This window comes from Antrostomus carolinensis, unplaced genomic scaffold (assembly GCF_000700745.2).
Source record: "Antrostomus carolinensis isolate BGI_N321 unplaced genomic scaffold, ASM70074v2 scaffold4412, whole genome shotgun sequence".
NCBI lineage: Eukaryota > Metazoa > Chordata > Aves > Caprimulgiformes > Caprimulgidae > Antrostomus > Antrostomus carolinensis.
Genome location: NW_010300090.1, coordinates 50,655 through 67,938, shown reverse-complemented (window position 1 = coordinate 67,938; position 17,284 = coordinate 50,655). Strand labels below are relative to the sequence as shown.

The 17,284-nt window shown below is 39.2% G+C and overlaps 2 protein-coding genes across 5 annotated transcripts in view; one reads left to right on the top strand and one right to left on the bottom strand.

Moving 5' to 3' along the window:
- The window catches only part of CYFIP1 (cytoplasmic FMR1 interacting protein 1), a 61,626-nt gene that overhangs the window by 12,657 nt on the left and 31,685 nt on the right, over nucleotides 1-17,284 (bottom strand). For all 4 annotated transcript variants that reach the window (XM_010162996.2, XM_029083759.1, XM_010162997.1 and 1 more), the window contains 3 exons: nucleotides 16,805-16,892; nucleotides 4,818-4,961; nucleotides 3,112-3,202 (listed from right to left, as the gene is read on the bottom strand). In XM_010162996.2, coding sequence (XP_010161298.1) covers nucleotides 3,112-3,202; nucleotides 4,818-4,961; nucleotides 16,805-16,892 — 323 coding nt within the window. The remainder of the gene's footprint in view (nucleotides 1-3,111; nucleotides 3,203-4,817; nucleotides 4,962-16,804; nucleotides 16,893-17,284) is intronic.
- LOC114818336 (fibronectin type III domain-containing protein 9) lies at nucleotides 11,050-11,721 on the top strand. The gene has a single exon (XM_029083760.1). It carries the CDS (start codon nucleotides 11,050-11,052, stop codon nucleotides 11,719-11,721), a length of 672 nt encoding a protein of 223 aa, XP_028939593.1.

Genomic DNA, 17,284 nt, shown 5'->3' with positions numbered 1-17,284 from the left:
CATTCAAGACCCGCCTGGACGCCTTCCTGTGTAATTTCGTTTAGGTTCCTGCTCTGGCAGGGGAGTTGGACTGGATGATCTTTTGAGGCCCCTTCCAATCCCCAACATTCTGTGATTCTGTGATCTTATTCTCCTATTTTGATCAAAAACCTGATCAAAATCAATTACTGGCCCTTCAATGCTAAGCTCATTGATTTTTTTAAAAAACCCTTTATTTTGGAGGGGTGATATACCAGCGAGAAAAACCTAAGCCTCATCTCACAGCAGAGCTGACAAACTGCTTTCCTTATCATCTTCAATGACAATTCAGAGTGGCAGGGCATAAAATAATCATTTATTAAAATTTTTTGAATGCCATATTCAAATACCAGAAAAATAGCAGAAGAAAATGTTACCTCCAAGATGAAATGTCAAGTTTAAACCCTTATAGGCCAGTATTCCTTTAAGAGCTTTAGTGACTTTAAAAGGTCCCTTTAAAAATCCTTATGCTTAATGTATTTTTAGACAAATATTTTTATGACTACAAGATGAGCAAGTTCCCCACTGCTTTAGACTGTTCCTATGGAAACAAACCCATTGGCAAACAGGAGTCCTGAACAACTCTGATGCTACTGTCTGTACCCTGCTCCTTTTAGCAGGAATAAATCACTGTTCAGAAATCCACAAGTCTAGAGGGCTGATTATGTAGGACTCAAGGAATTGCAATAAATACAATACAAAGCTCTCCAAGTGAAAAGTGTGAAGTGCATGAAATAGCTAGAGGCTTACTTACTCAACATACCTAAATCACTTTGCACGTGGAGAATGGACTCAGGAAATGAACTCTGAATTGAGAAGTACATGTTACATCAAGACAGATGAGAATCTACATATTTAATCTGTAGATTGGAATGACAGTTTTGGTCTGTAGGTGTAGGTAGTGCCAGTTATAAAGAAGTGATTCAGTGATTTGTTATGAAAGAACAGAAGCAGCATACAGCTACTCTCCACAGCACTCAGGCTTGCTATTACAGCTACTAACTTCTGCAGGAAGCTTTTGGAGGCAGAGGAGGGAACAGACAACAGCTGACGTGTATTAGTTTGCATTTTCTGTGGTGAACCAAGTAAACAGGGTATGGCAAAGACTGCTACAGAGGAGAATTTAGCACAGAAAGGAGAGGACAGGGATTCAAATCAAGCAGGATTTGAGCCTGCCCTTCTACTATCCGGCAGTTCCTCTCAAGACACCAGACGAGGGTTAAAATCTACAGCATATCCCCATTGCAGAGAACATTTTCCTTTATTAGTCAGAGCTGCTCCAAGGGCAGACAGCTCCATGATGGAGAGATGACAGAGCACAACACAATTCTTCAGTGATGTGAGGTGCCCTGAGCTTCCACACACATTTTCTGTCTGGCATCTTCGAAAGGAAAGGGAGGGGCAGCGTGACAGTGCTATAAAGGCTGTCTCTGACATTTATTGGAAGAGACTCTCTGGGAAGTTATTAAGTGTCCACTGCTAGAAATAGTTCAAAACAGGAAAAATACATGTGTCAAGACAAAACCTGTTAGGAACAGTGGCAGTGAAGGAGCTCAGAACCAGGCTGGGTTTTGAGATCCAGTCCAAATCCAGTTGCTATGATCTTCCATTGTAACACCTAGAGTTACTCGGATCTCTTGGTACAGTAGGCATCTAAACATACAGGATTTCTTTTTAAAGAATAAATATGAGGTCAAAGCACTTAGTGATGCCTACCAAACAGGAAAGTGATAAAAGATTTTGAAATGTTTTAATTAATCCTGTGAAGGCTACCATTGCACAAGTTTTGCCTTTCCTATAGGATACACTGCCTTTTAACTTCAAGAGAAAGTTTCTGCTTATGTCCCTGGGCATCTCCTGCCAAATACTCCTTAAAGGTGAGGATTTCTGGCAAGAGACTATGAGCTTCTTAATGTCACCTGCAGCATCGCAGACCCTGGTGATACATAATCTATATTTGAGAATACCTACTTGTGTGGTCAGACCTTAATGAGTGGCTAAAAACCTCAGATAAATTATTTTTATACTGCTAACTATACTGCTCCAGGGAGAAAACCAGGAAGGAAACACTTAGTTAAGTCCTCGATTTCGTTTAATATTAGTAATGAGCGTCAGGCAAGCTGTGGGAAGCAGAAAAAAAAAAAAAACCCAAACAACTTCATTCCAGTTGGAGTAGCATTTAATAAACCTAAACGACTCTGGGAAAATAAAGATATAGTCAGGAGGTGGGTGGCACATGGAAGGATTAATTTGTGTTAATTAGAAGTTGCAGAGGAGGAATATTTTGAAGGGGAGAAGCAGTTTCAGAATTTCAGTGAACAATGTGATAAATACTAATTAGTCAATCATTTCTCCATAGTGGCAAGCAGATTTCAAAGTCATTTCTTCTTCTGCAACTGTCACACCTCCTGTTAAGTGGCTATGATATGCCCCACACAAGCCTCAAACATAACTATTCTGGCAGGACCAGTTTGCCTCTCTCAGCAGGAGCATTCCTTTTATCTTACATTTGATAAGGGCAAAGGAAGAGGGAATAAAGGCTTTTCTAGAGAATCAGGGTTATCTAAATTAGACATTTAAACAGAACAAGTGTGAGACACTAACTTGCAGAGGGAAAAGCTCTCAACGCTTATGAGAAAGACTAGAAACTATTGTGATAATCTCAGCTCAAAATCAACTATGTTCTAAGGCTGTCTATATACAGATTGCCTCCTTCCTGGAAGTGTTCAAGGCCAGGCTGGATGAGGCTTTGAGCAGCCTGATCTAGTGGAAGGTGTCACTGCTCATGGCAGGGGGGTTGGAACTAGATGATCTTTGAGGTCCCTTCCAACCCAAACCATTCTATGATTCCATGATTGCCATCCTTTTATTTGCCCTAAGCATGGAAGTCTTAAAACTTTACGGAGTACTTCATTGAGTTTTATTATTATTATTCATTCAATGAGTTTTATTATGAAAAAAACAAAAGCCTAAGTGCTGATTATCATGAGAGAGAAATGGGGGGGAGGAAGAGAGAGGTACACATGATCCAGAAGACAGTAATTTAGTATCATCTTATTAAGGCTACTATGGTAACACCAAACATGAACTAACCTGGTGAACCATACTCATGTCTTGGTAACCTACAGATCTTAGGCATCACTTCCATTAGGGTCTTGACATACTGGAGAATCGTCCCTTGTAACTAAGAGAAAACAGATGTGTGTAAACATGTCAGTGTTGTTGAACCAAGAAACTTTACAACAAATAAATGACACATGAATTGAACAAGCTCTAAAAATCTTGCATTTAATTCTGACAGTCATCAACTTCAAAAAGGCAACTTTTTCAAATTAATACAGTTGCACTTTCCTTCATATGGCATTAGGCACTTTTTGCTACAGGAAGAGTGGCACAACAGCTAAGGCCAGGAAGATAAAAATGAGGAAATCATGCTCTTCTCTTGCAGACCATCTCTATTGTCTAACCAACTTTTAGATTTTTCGTAAAAAAAAAAGTTGCATTTGAACACTTTCAAAAGCAGCAACAGAAAAGTCCTTAGCATTAGGTATGTCTGTAACAGCTCAAACTGGTTATTCCAGACATATGGACACACCAGTTAGGACACATTCGCAGTCTATGGTGCATACCAGTTAAGACATAGTCCCAGTATACAGTCAGTTTGACTTCCTCTCACTAGACACCTATCTCATTCATGCACCTGAGCATCTGCATCAGGCATCAGCAGGATACCTCCCCCCAGGCCTTTTAGCCTTTATAAATGCCCAAGTGTTCAATGCTACCTTTAATTAATTGAGATGATTTACTACTTTAATAAAAACAAATCCTCCAAAAAACAATAAACCAACATGTGACCCCAAACCATGAAAAATATCTGTTTTCCTCTTTTCCCTGAAGATTAGAACATAATACCTCTTCAAGCAGGCTCCAGCCTTTCTAGAACATCAAAAATGTACTTAGAACATTGTGGGAATCACTGTAAACAAACTGCTGACTGTGTCCAGTGTCTGAAGTGAGATTATGAAAACTACAGCTATCCTCCAGTATAGTTGGGATTATTTTGGCACCATGTTCCTTACAGTGAACAAGGATAGGGAGGAAAAGACCATTCCTTTGGCTTAAATTTAACTGCATGACTGTATACACAGATACTAATAATACAGCGAACAAACAGTGCCTCAACTTCCTCCTCGTTACAGAAAAGGCCCTTTCCAATACGAGATACCCAGGCTGTATGGATAACTTCTTAACCATCTGGTCTGAGCACTCTTCTAAATAGGCTTGATGCTATCCATTGCTAGATCAAGCACAGAGATTACACTTGCCTTGTTATTAAGACGTCATCTGTCAATGATGTTATTAATTAAAGCCCTGAAGTTAGGCAAGGCAGAAAGCACACTCCTTTCCCAAAAGGAAAGTTCCCAAAGTTGTTCCCAAAAAAATATTGAGAAAGTGAATTTTCAGCACAATCTTTGTTGCAATCAACTAATTTGAAACATTCATACTTTTCCAGAGTCTACCCAGGACCTAACAGCATAGGTCTCCACAAATTAGATTAATCTCCAACACAGAATCCAAGGTTTTCAAAACACTGATCAGGCTACCAAGGCACATCACCTATTGCTTTCGCATGACATTGAGTACACGTCAACTTCACTCAAACATAACTTATACTGAACTTCAATGGAAGTAACATTTAATTAGTTTTATCCAAGATCTTACTTTTGCCTTGTTTTTCTTAAGACATTTCCTATCAGAAGCCATTTGGAATAGTAGAAAATGAAAGACAATTGGCATACCAGGCTCTTGACAACTTTCAGCAGCTCCTCCATCACCACAGCAATACCCTGATACCCAAGAAGTCTACAGATGACTTTAAAGTGAGGAGGCCCAACAAAATTCCTGTAGTTGCTGTAGATGCTGGAATACGCCAGATTCAACGCCTAAAACAAGAGAACAGATATCATTAATGACAATTGCAACTGATTACATCTTTATAAGAATCTCATTTAAACAGCACTTTAAAGCGTATTAAAAGCAAAATAACAACTTTGTATCTCACTGCCTTCTGTAGTTACTGCTCTCTGCAACTAATTAATAAGGATCTCTTTTTTTCAAATCCCTTGGCTGTACACAAGATCAAAGCAAAACTAAGTCTGGGAGGTAACCTCATGGAAATTATTCCAGAGTTGTATAAATAAAATCAGGTCCTTTGCCATATTAATTACTATTTCTTCAAAGCGAACACAACTGTGCAGACTGATGCTGCACAGGGATTTAGGAACTGTTTGCTGAAGCTGTGGATCAAAGAGGACTTAGCTAACTTAACATCTTCCACTTCTGTAAGTGGGTTGTTCTCCTAATATCCTGAAATTTAATTTTAAAAGGGAATGTTGTCCACCTTTCTTGCAGAAGGTTCTGTCGTGTTTCCTTTTCTTTTCTGCAGTTTTCATTCTCTCTAATACATGCAGGAAAGACAGTATACTATTTGACTTTCAACTCCACACACATCAGCTGTAACAGAAAATCTTCCTTCACCAGTATCCAGGGAGAACACTGGCCTTCCCTCCAGTGCTGTTCCTGCCCCAGTTATGCATGCAAGTCAGTAGCAGATACTGTAATACCTGGCACTGCACAAAGAAACTACTAGGAATTCAAGTCATGAAACTCTACCAAACTCTTGGGAGGATTTCAGTCTCATAAAAGAAAACGACTTACAAATCATCTTTACAAGAGATTGGGACAGAAGATACACAGAAGATCTATGTTGTAAATCTCCATATAAACACCGGTTTCCAACCTGTTTTGAACTGTGGACTTAGAAATTTCAAAGTTGGATTCTAGATTGTCATATAGCAAATGCAAATTTGGCAGCAGGTTAACACTTCTTGGTCACCTTTTGCGGATGCCTTAGATGTACTTCACAAACCCTCATGGGTCAAAAATTGTTGCATTAGGAAAGACATACATGAAAGCACAGGCTCAGAAGAGACCATCTAGGCCATAACAAGAGAGAACTAGAGATCCAAAACCAACTTTCCAAATCAAACAACTCCTGATCTAAGTCAGAAACTTTGCTTATGTTATTAAAACACACACACATAGAAAATTACATTAATTTTATTGTGCTTCCACAACCACAGAAAATTATAACCAGCAATTTATCTCTGCAACATGAAAATTCAAGAAGTTTCCAGTACTGAAATTTACTAAGTTTAGTTATATTTCTCACATGCCTGAACTTCTGTCTCCATCTGTGTGAAGCAACTATACAGCAAGACAGCCTGACCTGCAGAAGTTGCGTTTGCGTGGTTTTTTGTTTTTCTTATCTCGAGGGTCCCAGTGAACAAGAAGCTGCCTAGGAGCCAGCAGGACGTCCTCACGGCAAAGGCGGTCAACAGCCAGTGGGGCTGCACCTGGCAGAGCACTGCTGGCAGGTGAAGGGAGGTGATCTATCCCCTCTACTCAGCACAGGTGAGACACACCTGGAGTCCTAGGTCCAGGAAAGGGCTGTCCGGTACAGGAGAGACATGGAGAGATGTATGGGATGGTCCACCAGTGAGCCTCAAAGATGATTAAGGAACTAGAGCATCTGTCCTATGAGGAAAGGCTGAGAGCTGGGACTGTTTTCGAAGAAAAAGCTCAGGGGGATCACATCCACGTGCATAAGTAACTGATGGGGAGAGTAAAGATGATGGAGCCAACTCTGCTCAGTGGTGCCTGGTGACAGGACAAGGGGCAATGGGCACAAACAGGAAACACCACTTAAATATCAGAAAAAACTTCACTACAGTGAGGGTGGTCAAACAGAGAAGCTGTGGAGTCTCTGTCCTTGGGGATGTTTGAGACCCAACTGCACAGGTGACCAGTGCAGGTCACCCTCCTCTGGAGACTTCCCTGGCCTCAGCCGTCCTTCAGTCTGGGAAGCTCTCTTCTAAGGACTGTGGACTTGTGTTGATTTTGTGGAGAAGGGCTGTTTCCAAACACTCAGCAAACTTTTCTGTGAACACAAACTAAAATAGACACTTTGCTAATTATTAGACTCCTAATACAGGACACAGTCCTGATATTAGATGGGAGATGGCTAAAAGACTAAACTTCAAACACACCCCACTGGGTGGACAGCCCAGCTGCATCCCTCCAGTACAATGTGTGCGCTTGCGTAGGGCTCTGCTCACAGAAAAGGGGTCTGGGCATCAACAGGGGAAAGAACTGGTAAAACCTTAAGAATGAGAACCTGCAGATGAATGTCCCAATACACTAAGTATTTAGACAGTTGTCCCTAACAGGTGAGATTTCATCTTTTGCTTTTGATGTTTCCAGTCAGGTAGGTCCCCACAATAAATGTGTCCAAACTATCCATTTTGGCTATAGCACAAGGAGACTTTTACTGTCGTGAGGTTAAAGCATTTTACTGCCGTGAGGTTAAGGGGAGGGAACTCCTCTTCACACAGCAGAAGTTTGTCATAGAAAAGCAAGCCCTAAAAACATGATTTCAATATTTAAAAACTCACCAATAAATAACAATAAGAAGTAATCCATCTAAAAGTACATCTTTCTTTACTGTAACCCTCATAGGGAAGTACCTAAAATGATCCATTTGTAAATGCTGGATTAGCAGAGCTTTATAAACTCTGACAAGGGATTTAGAAAACACCATCACATGCCTCTGCCACTTCCCCCCTATAATGCACAAAAGCATAAAAATCCTTTGGGAAGAAGCCACTAAGAAAGTTGGGGGGAGGAAGGAAAGGAAAGAGAGAGGGAGCTTTTTTTTATTTTAAGCTATGCTGGCTCCCTCCCCTACTTCAATTACATTTTTAAAGGGGGGAGAGAGAGAGAGAGTTGCTAGTTGCTGATGTCATCAAAGTGCTAACACTAATCACTCACAGCATCCCTGGTACAGGCACAAGAGCATATAACAGGGATGTTCAGGCAGTACACTCTGCAAGGGGAGGCAAGCAAGTGAGGGGAGGGAAAAGTCATTTTTTCTCCTGGATGTTCTTTGAAAAGCAAGGCAACAATACCTTTAGACAAGATGTGCTCCTGCAGGAATTTAAGTGGAAGAGACAAAAGGAACCGTGCCACCAGCGGCATCGAAGAAAAAAATTGAAAGCACTAAACACTGAGAATTCACTCCAGGGAATCTGAGGGGAAGAAAAAGCAGACTGGCAAGCAGAGATCAGCCAGGAAATAACTCAAGTGAAAAAGGATACGGAAATTTTAGTGTTTATGTCATTTTTGCAGCAGCAGCACCATATGAAAATTCTGTTCTGAAATTTCCATCAGGAAGTGACGGTAAGTACTGACTTTTTTATCCATAAAACATCAAACGGGTTTTCTATTTACATGCCAGTAATTTTATGTCTTCTAACAACTGATGTTTTATAACAACAGAAATGTATTATTGTTATTTAATTAAAATCCAAACATTCTACTTACAAAATGTTGTGAGGATGAAAAAAATGTTTTTAAACTGTGTTAGGAAGTGTTCTATAAAAAATGAATTATAATTTTAAGTAATTGGGATCTACTAGCTAAAGAGAAGACAAATGAGCAAGTAAAAGCTCTGATCTTACTAATACGCCCAATTTTAATATCTGCAGAAGTTGGGTAGATGACAAAATGGGTCTGTTATTTGATAGCAAACTCACTTTCTTTATACTGTTGCTGTATTAAAAGGGGTGCACTTACTACACAATTAGAATCATAGCAACTACCCAGAGCAGTCATTTCTAAGGTTTTACATTGTAATGAAAATAAACATACATCTTTTTTTCACGCTTCCCAGTTAAGTATAATGCAAAAGCCTCAAGCAACAGTTTTCGTACATAAACAGTCACAGAATTCTTAATATTAATGTAATGTAACTATCAAAGTTACACTAGAATAATATATATTTTGCTAGCCTCCTATCTAGTATTAAATATAATAAAAGTATTACAGAATAATTTCAGAATATGTTATGAGAAAATCTTTCTTCATTAAGAGAATTTTCAATAGTCAATTGTTATTTAGTCAGGAGACCTAACAACCAAAACCTGATCATTTAAAAAAATACATATTTTTTTTATAATGAAGTCATAAACAATGAAACATAATGTCACTGTCATGGGCATTTCTGTTCATTACAAGTAAGAAACTTTCACAGTGGAAAAAACTTTCAGATGAGTGCCACTAGCAACTGACTATTAAACTAAAAAAGAATCAGGTTAAATTGCTAAACCTTTTCAAAAGTTACCCTCATCACAGTAAAAGCAAAAAAACCTGCCAAGCAAACAAAAATATATACTGTCTATTATTAAAGTTTGTTTTGTTATAAAATAACAATTTTAATGAAAAGTCTACTAAGGCAGAAGCCAACTTTTTGTCCTGAAAGGAAGATACTCTTTAATAGAAGCATTTAGAAAATTCTAGAAAATAGATGTTTTCCTTACCCTATTTACAGTGGTAACACAAACTCTGAATCTCAAAATATTGGCAGGTTTTCTAACGCTATATTTATGATAAGGAGGAGTATTAGTTCAGGGCAGACAGACTATGGAATTACAAACAATCACTTAGCACAGAAAAGTTATTTTTTTAGAAAAACACTATTTATCCAAAAGGTATGCTACAGTGAATACTGTATTTCACCAACTAAGCCTAGCTTGAGAAAGCTTTTCCAAGAGGCTGACTAGCACCAAGACTAAATATTGTGATTCTGATGCTACCAATGTACAGTCATCACAGCTCCTGTTCTAGCAGTGGCTATAGATGTGCTAACTCACCAGCCGAAAATGGAGAGTATCAGGAATAGATAAACTATGTAAAACGATATTGCAGACAAAATAGTGTCTGGTGATGTTTCCGCATACTGTTCTGTTTTTCAGTTTACTGTGACAGGCAAAAATCAAGACCTGTGGATGGCAGAGGAACTTATCCCTCAAGATCCACTCCTGCCACCCCTTCACTTGCCACTTAACATAAGAAAATTAATTGCTCACAAAAGCAAGCTTTGAGATTACTGAAAACTCTAAATAAGTAAAATAAAATGCAAGATATTCAGACTACAAAGAAAAGCAAACGCTACATTTTTTTTTATTTAAAACAATCAAACAAACAAAAAACCCCAAGTCCCATTTATCAACATACTCATTGGACAAGTATTTTGTGTGATGGGTAATTTGTCGGATGGTCAATCTGTCAGTTTTTAGTTTAATGCCAAACCAGACAGTGGTTCAATTCAGTTTAGAATTCAATGCCGTTCTTTTTCCATGAGAGTTTGACTCGTAACATAAAATTATGTTATATTATTTCTTTTCCTATCAGAAATGTTTGTTCTGTTAAAAAGAACACTCCAGCATTGCTCCAAAGGAGAGAGGCATTTACAAATGCATCTATGTAAACTTCTGATCGTTTGTTTTTCCCTGTGGGAGGGGTATATATTTCAGAAGCACAAAGCATATTCACTTCTTCTCTTTATAGTCTTGAAGAGGTTTTCTTTCCCTTAATGTTACCCAACCACAAATTCCTTAAGACAAAAATATCCAGTGACCTTATTCTAGGGACTGTCCCAAATACCTAGGCAGCATGTATACCAAAGTTGACATAGAGGCAAATTTTGAATGGGATGCTGAGGGTCTGCATCCCTTCGTTCTTCATTGCAAGGGCACAGTTGTCTGAAAACAACCTGTGAAAGGAAGTGGTTCCCCAATTGCAAATTCTGCAAAACACACTGTCTCTAATGGAGACAAGATACAACTGATCATTTGGATCACCAGGCAGCAGCTCCAGTTGAATTTCTATGAGCACACACCAAGCCTTTCACTTGGGAAAAAAGTACGCTCTCCCTTTGACACAGTAGTACCAGCAGTAAGAGCACACTTTCCTAATAAACTCTTTTCCTAAATTACAGAGCACTCCAATTAAGACCCACACGACATCCTCAGTGCTGCAGCTTCTCAGTTACCTCCCTGGGAAACAAACCATCTTCCCTTCCCACAGCGAGATCAGCACCAGGAGAGAAAAAACCACCCGAGCAACATCCCGATGGGAATAACTGTCCAAAACATCACAGGAAACACGGCAATGGTAATTTGGCCAAAAATGGCCAGTTGTACCGACAGCTTTTACAGCGTCATGTACCACCCTAACTGGAACAGCATGCTATCAACTTACTCAAGAAAGAGCTTTCAGAAGGAAGAGAGGGTGCCCAGCAGTCGCTCCTCCTTTGTTGTGGAAAACCTAACTCCGTTAACGACATACATCGTGTGCGTGACCTGCCAGTCTGCCAACCCCTCCAGTGACCAGTGCAGAGTTTTTAACACACTGGAACGAGACTCGGCATCCACAAGAAGCACCAAGAAAGAGCTGGCACTGGGCATATGGCTCACCAGCAGCGTCCTGCTCCTCATCATCACCGCAATCCTCCTCTACGGCTGCCTGCACCTCCTCTGCCGCAGGAGACGCGAGCGTTTGCAAGAGCAAAACGGGACCTTCGAACTAGACCATGGGAAGGTGTGGACCAAAAGCGTGGCATACACCTCGGAGGAGCTCAGCAGGCAGAGACAAATGATGCAGGACACTGAGGAAAAACATCCAGGTGGCATCCAGCTGGCTACAATCATAGAGAATACCTCAGCGTGCAAGGAGCCCATCATGACAACATCCAAAAGCCAGGAACTAATGCCAACAACAGGACAGTGCTCTGCTATAAATTAGAAACCTTACATCAGGGAGGAGATTTTTACTACACACAACATGGTAACTGTTTCAAACACTTTGTGTGCGTTGTCGGCACTCCCAATGGAAAGCCCCGGCCGCTCACTGCAGCGCTGCCAGCTGTACCTCCAGTGACACGCCACTTTCCAGCAGAGGTACTGAGAAGTAAAGGTTCAGATTCCCATTAAGTGAGCACTTCAGCCACACTCCATTATTTAAAAATGAAGCATGTAGCAAATAACAGGTTTACGTTTTGAGGGGATTTTTTGGTTGCTTTTCTTTAGTCTAAAACAACAAACAAATATAAAAATGAATCAATGAATCAAAAGTGACAAAGAAGCTTTTTTTCTTTTACTAGTATAAATTAAAACTGAGTACAAGTTTTCAGATGGCAACCCAGACTGCTGCATACACCCTGAGTGCAGTGGTTTGCCAGTGCGAGTTTTACTCCCACAATCCTGACTGCTTCTGAAACTACACACTACAAACTCCTACACTCAGACTACGCGCTTCGCCAACCACGGCCCTTCCCACAGCTCCCATCTGAATGAGGTCAGTCTCACCGCGTAAGCTAAACTCACCAGGATCTTAATGGTAAACTTTTGCCTATCTCTGAAATTTCCCCTCAGTCTTACAACATAAGATAGCGACTCCATAAGGACACTTCTAATGAAACCAAGGAAATATCCTGGGTTATTGTAGTTTGCACTCTTCTGCACCCACCACAAGCTACCTTCTGATCCACAGGCAAGTGACTCCCTGTAGAGGAAAGAGAGTTCAGACAGGCAACTGCTGGCCCTTCCTTCTCTCCTTCCCTTTCAGTTTCAATGATAAAAATCATTCAGCAATTGCAAATTTCTATCCAGCCACAGAGAATGTTTTGTGTAACGAAGGTGCAAGGAAGTAAAAACATGCCAAAACATATTTTATTTTTGTAAAAATAAAATTGGATTATTATCTCGTTCTGCCTTGAACTTCACGGCAAAGTGCCAAGAAAGGTCCTTCGGACAGAAATCTGTTCACCCTCACAACATGACACATCTTGTCTGGCTTATATGTATAAGTAACCCTGGTTTAAATCTCTTAAATGCATTTGTGTTCCATAAAAACATAATAAATCTTGGTATTGCTGTATAATATATGGTATTTCTAAAAAACAAATATACACTGGGACTGCAGGCAGGCATTTTAAACGTATGCATAAAGTCAACTCTTGCTAACACAGCTCAGTTGCACCAGTAGAGGCTGGAGAACTGCTGGCTGGGCAGTTGCCATCCCTTTCCACTGTGCCCTGGAAGCCAAGGAGGTGTACAGTCTTGGCAAGAGAGCGCCCGATGAATGTTTCGCAGCCGGCAGTGGGTCTTTTCAGCTACCCTGTTTTGACAACATTTCCCACAACTTGTGAAAGACGTCAACTCTCGTATCACTAGGAAGATACAAGCTGGCATAAGTTTGATGAGTTGTTTTTACTTTTTTCCACGAGGGTAGGTACGACACAGAAACATGTGCTGAATGGGGGTGAGTATTACTGTTACAAAACACTTCAACGGGCATCTTTATTGTGTTATGTTGCCAATAAACCATGTTCTTTACCCTCTACATAGCACTTCCTCCAGCTGACACGTTTTTCTTTGTCTTACACAAAAGTCTTAAATAAACCATGAAGATGATAACAGTTTACTGCTGTTTCAAATTAAGGTGTTTCATGAAACAGACACTGAAAAACTCCCTTCAGAGGATGAAGCCAACACTACAGGTTTACTGGCAAAAAGGGGCGGCTGGGTAGTGGGGACAGAAAAGAATGCTTTAACATGAGATTGTAACCAAATTAATGGTAACATCTCTCTGATTAGGATTTCATCAGAAAAAATTATTTTAATGCTAAAGGGATGGAGTCAAGAGACATGTATTCTCATCTCTGACAACATCTTGGGCCCTTGAAAACCTGTTTACTCTTCTGCATCTCTGTTTCTTTATGCAGGTTTTAGGCAGTCCAATGGCTATATTTACATGCATTTATAAGTTATACACACATGTATATACCATACCAAGAACAAGGAGAAGTTCAGTCTTAAAGCAGTTTTGAGGCAATTCACCTAATGAATTTTGCTATTTACACACAAACATATATACAAAAAGACATATGTATATATCAGATTGAGAAGGCAAGGAGCTACCATGGAAGTGCTCCCAGAAATGGGATTTACTTCTTCTAAATATAAAACCATTCCACCCAAGGAGTTTAGTGTACACTACTTAGAGAAACATGTATATCATCTCATGAGCAATGGACCATCTTGCACCTGCTGCAAATAAGCAACACATAAGGAGTGTCATCTGGTAGTTCACTGTCTAGTTTTAACAGTGATCTAGTAAGGGGTAAACACTTTAAGTGATTACTAAACTAATAACAAGATGCAACATAGTGCAAATTGTTAATTTGTGCACTAGGAGTAGGTAAAAATCATTACATTGACATGGAGAAGTATTTTCCAAAGGAGTCTTTTTTTCACAAAACAAATGAGCTGGCATCTACAAAATGCAGAAGACATCCAAACATCTTTGGAAAATGTTGTATAAGCCAGAAAGGAAGCTTTTAAAATCTGGTCTGAACAACCGCTATAAAACCAGGTACTTCATTAACGTGCAAAGTTAGTTTCAAATTCCCAGAAGAGACCCAAAAAAACCCCCAAAATCCCAACCCCTCCAGAAAACCCCAACCCAACCAACAACAACAAAATCCAATAAGGAAACTAAAAAGTCATATTCCTTGGCTATATGACCAATAGGAAGTGCTCACCTGAATATCTTGAGTAGTTCAAGAACTCAAGAAAAGACAATGAAATAAAAAATACACAGCTACTCCATACTCCACTATGATCCAGTCAGGAGGCAATTCAACAATATAACTGTCAAAGGACCCAAACCAGCATGTGCTCTGTGACAAGCCTGGTTATATAGTACACAGAATATCACACAATTATATCACACACTAGAATGTGTAGCCTCTGTCACCTAAGAATTACTATCCGTTACTTGCTACATACAGTAGAAATGTCCTCCTGAAATTCCATTCAGCTACAATCAATTCCAAAATACATCAGATTCAAGAATAAAAATATACTCTTGTAAAGATTTAAAATGACAGAGTCAGGAATATTTTATAATATAGGCATATCTAGTCATAAAACTTGCTTCAGAAACACATCTAAGAACCCCCTTGATTGCTCCTGCTCATATAGAAAAGTAATCAGATTTCTGAAAATGTATAGCTCTCAGAGTAAAGATTACTAAACTCATTTTAATAATGTAACCTGACTGATAAAAAAGGGTTCCCCAGTTAATCCTCTGTCACTCACCCCACATCACTTACATAAATTAAGTTAGCAATGTCTACTAAATTCAGTGGGGTTTTTGCTCTTCATACTATATCTGGTGAATAGTAAGGAACACAATAACTCTAATGTAAGAAAATCCTACTTTCCTATAATTTATTGGTCCCAATTGGAGAACAATTATATAAAACACTATTCACAGTACCAGACAATCAGCTGTTACATTCCACATTAAAGACATGTGAATGCTTTTCCACCTCCTTTACATTTTAAAAGCATTAAAGTTTTACAAATGCAGCAGATATATTAGGACTGATATTTGTAACTTCTGAGCTATCTCTTCAGCTCTCAAAAACTAGCTTGCTAGGCAAATCGCTTCACAGAGATTGCACCATATAATCTGTAGAAAATAACAGTAAAACAAGAACTAAGTATGCTCATGTTTAGGAGCTAGATAATGAAAGTAGCTAGACATAAAAATGACACAGTGCACTTGTATAAATTACAAGGTTAATTGAGTACATAATTTTAAAACTTTTTTTTAGTCAATAATTCTCTACTTTGATCCTTATATTTTTATTGATCTTTTCCACTCTCATTTTGCCTCCCTGATACTCAAGAAAACAATGCAAAATTAAGCGTGACATCTTGTTAAACATTCTCAAATTATTTGCTGAAGATACCACTGCTGGTTTTTACTGCTGTTGGAAGTAGATCAATATTTCTGACCAGATATATGTTAATGCACTATGCTTTTAACTGTTGTTAAGACTCAAATAGTAATTCTGAAGCATAAGAAAATAAACATGCAGTGATCAAGGAGAATGGTCCCAATTGGAGAACAATTATATCTAACACAAATCTATCCCTCCCACACACAATACTGCACACAGGAGCATAGCATTGGTCCTGTGAATACAGGCTAATTTTGCTCACTTAGGTACCTCCATGAAAGCCCATGACCATTCTCTTGTGCCAAGTACTCTCAACTTGTCACTCACTTAAGCACCTTTCTAACCTCGGTACTGGGCACTGTCTTAAGATGTGTTTTAAAGCACAGAGTACATGACTGCACTTCTATTGAAAACTTGCAGAAACCTTCAAGGCATTCCTAATCTGCAAAGCAAGAAAGATGGTGCTAATACAGGAAATGAGATGGCCAGAAGGACAAATTCATCACAATGCCTTTGAAGTCCTTGGGTTGAAGATGCCAAAGAAATGCTTCTTTTTCTTTTTCTTTTTCTTTTTTTTTTTTTCTAAAAGCAGTCTGGTTCCTAATAGTTTAGGATGGTCAGAATCTATATTCCTTTTAAGTCAGATTAATCTGAAGCAGTTTTTCCTATCTGTTCCCTTTTCTGCTGCCATCACACTCTTCATCACTGTAACAAGGGAGCAGCTGCACCCAAGATGGGCTGTTGTTCTCACTTCACCAGATGACTAACTAATCTTTTCTTTGAGTCTGCTCTGCCACTATAAGCAACTGTGGAATGCAAGGTGGTTGAGAGAAGGACTTATTTTTAGCTATGTCAGAGAAGACTAAACATCAGACTCATCACCTGCACTTTGGCTGAAACATATGGTGAGCTTCACAGCAAAGTCTGGGGAAAAATGTGTATGCTGAAGTCAAAATACTCACAAAATGTATTGCAGTCCATTTTTAATAACTTTCATGTTCCATAATTTCTATAATTTAAAGAGATACCTTTAAACATTAGCAAACCATAAGCATAAAGGCGATTGAATCTAACCTTCGATCCATAGAGATACTGTGGCTGTGCATTAGGCTGCTTATCTCTCTGAAACTCCTGAGAAAATGGTAGCACGGTCCGAACAAATCTATAAAAACAAACCAGAGAATTTGTTAAGTATACTTAGGTTAGTAGGTGTGTGCCTAATGCACCTTACCCTGTATAATACTGCTTTTTTCTACACATAAAATCAAAGCCAGACCTGTAGCCTTTCAGTCCAAGTTGAAACTGGGGAAGCATCTAGTCTGCATTGCCCAAAAGCCTGGACACAAATCATAATGCAGTTGTTCCTCACTTACTGGAACTATGTTCTTCTAGTGGTGTGCAGGGTCCCAAAATATTTCTCAACTCTACTCTAGCCCAGCCCAGCAAAAAAGAGAAGCAACTAACAAAGCAGCAATAGCCTCTCACAGAGAGTAAGGAAGTTCCTTGTGCTTCCAAAATTAAGTTATTGAGAAAGAACTACACCTTCAAAGACGA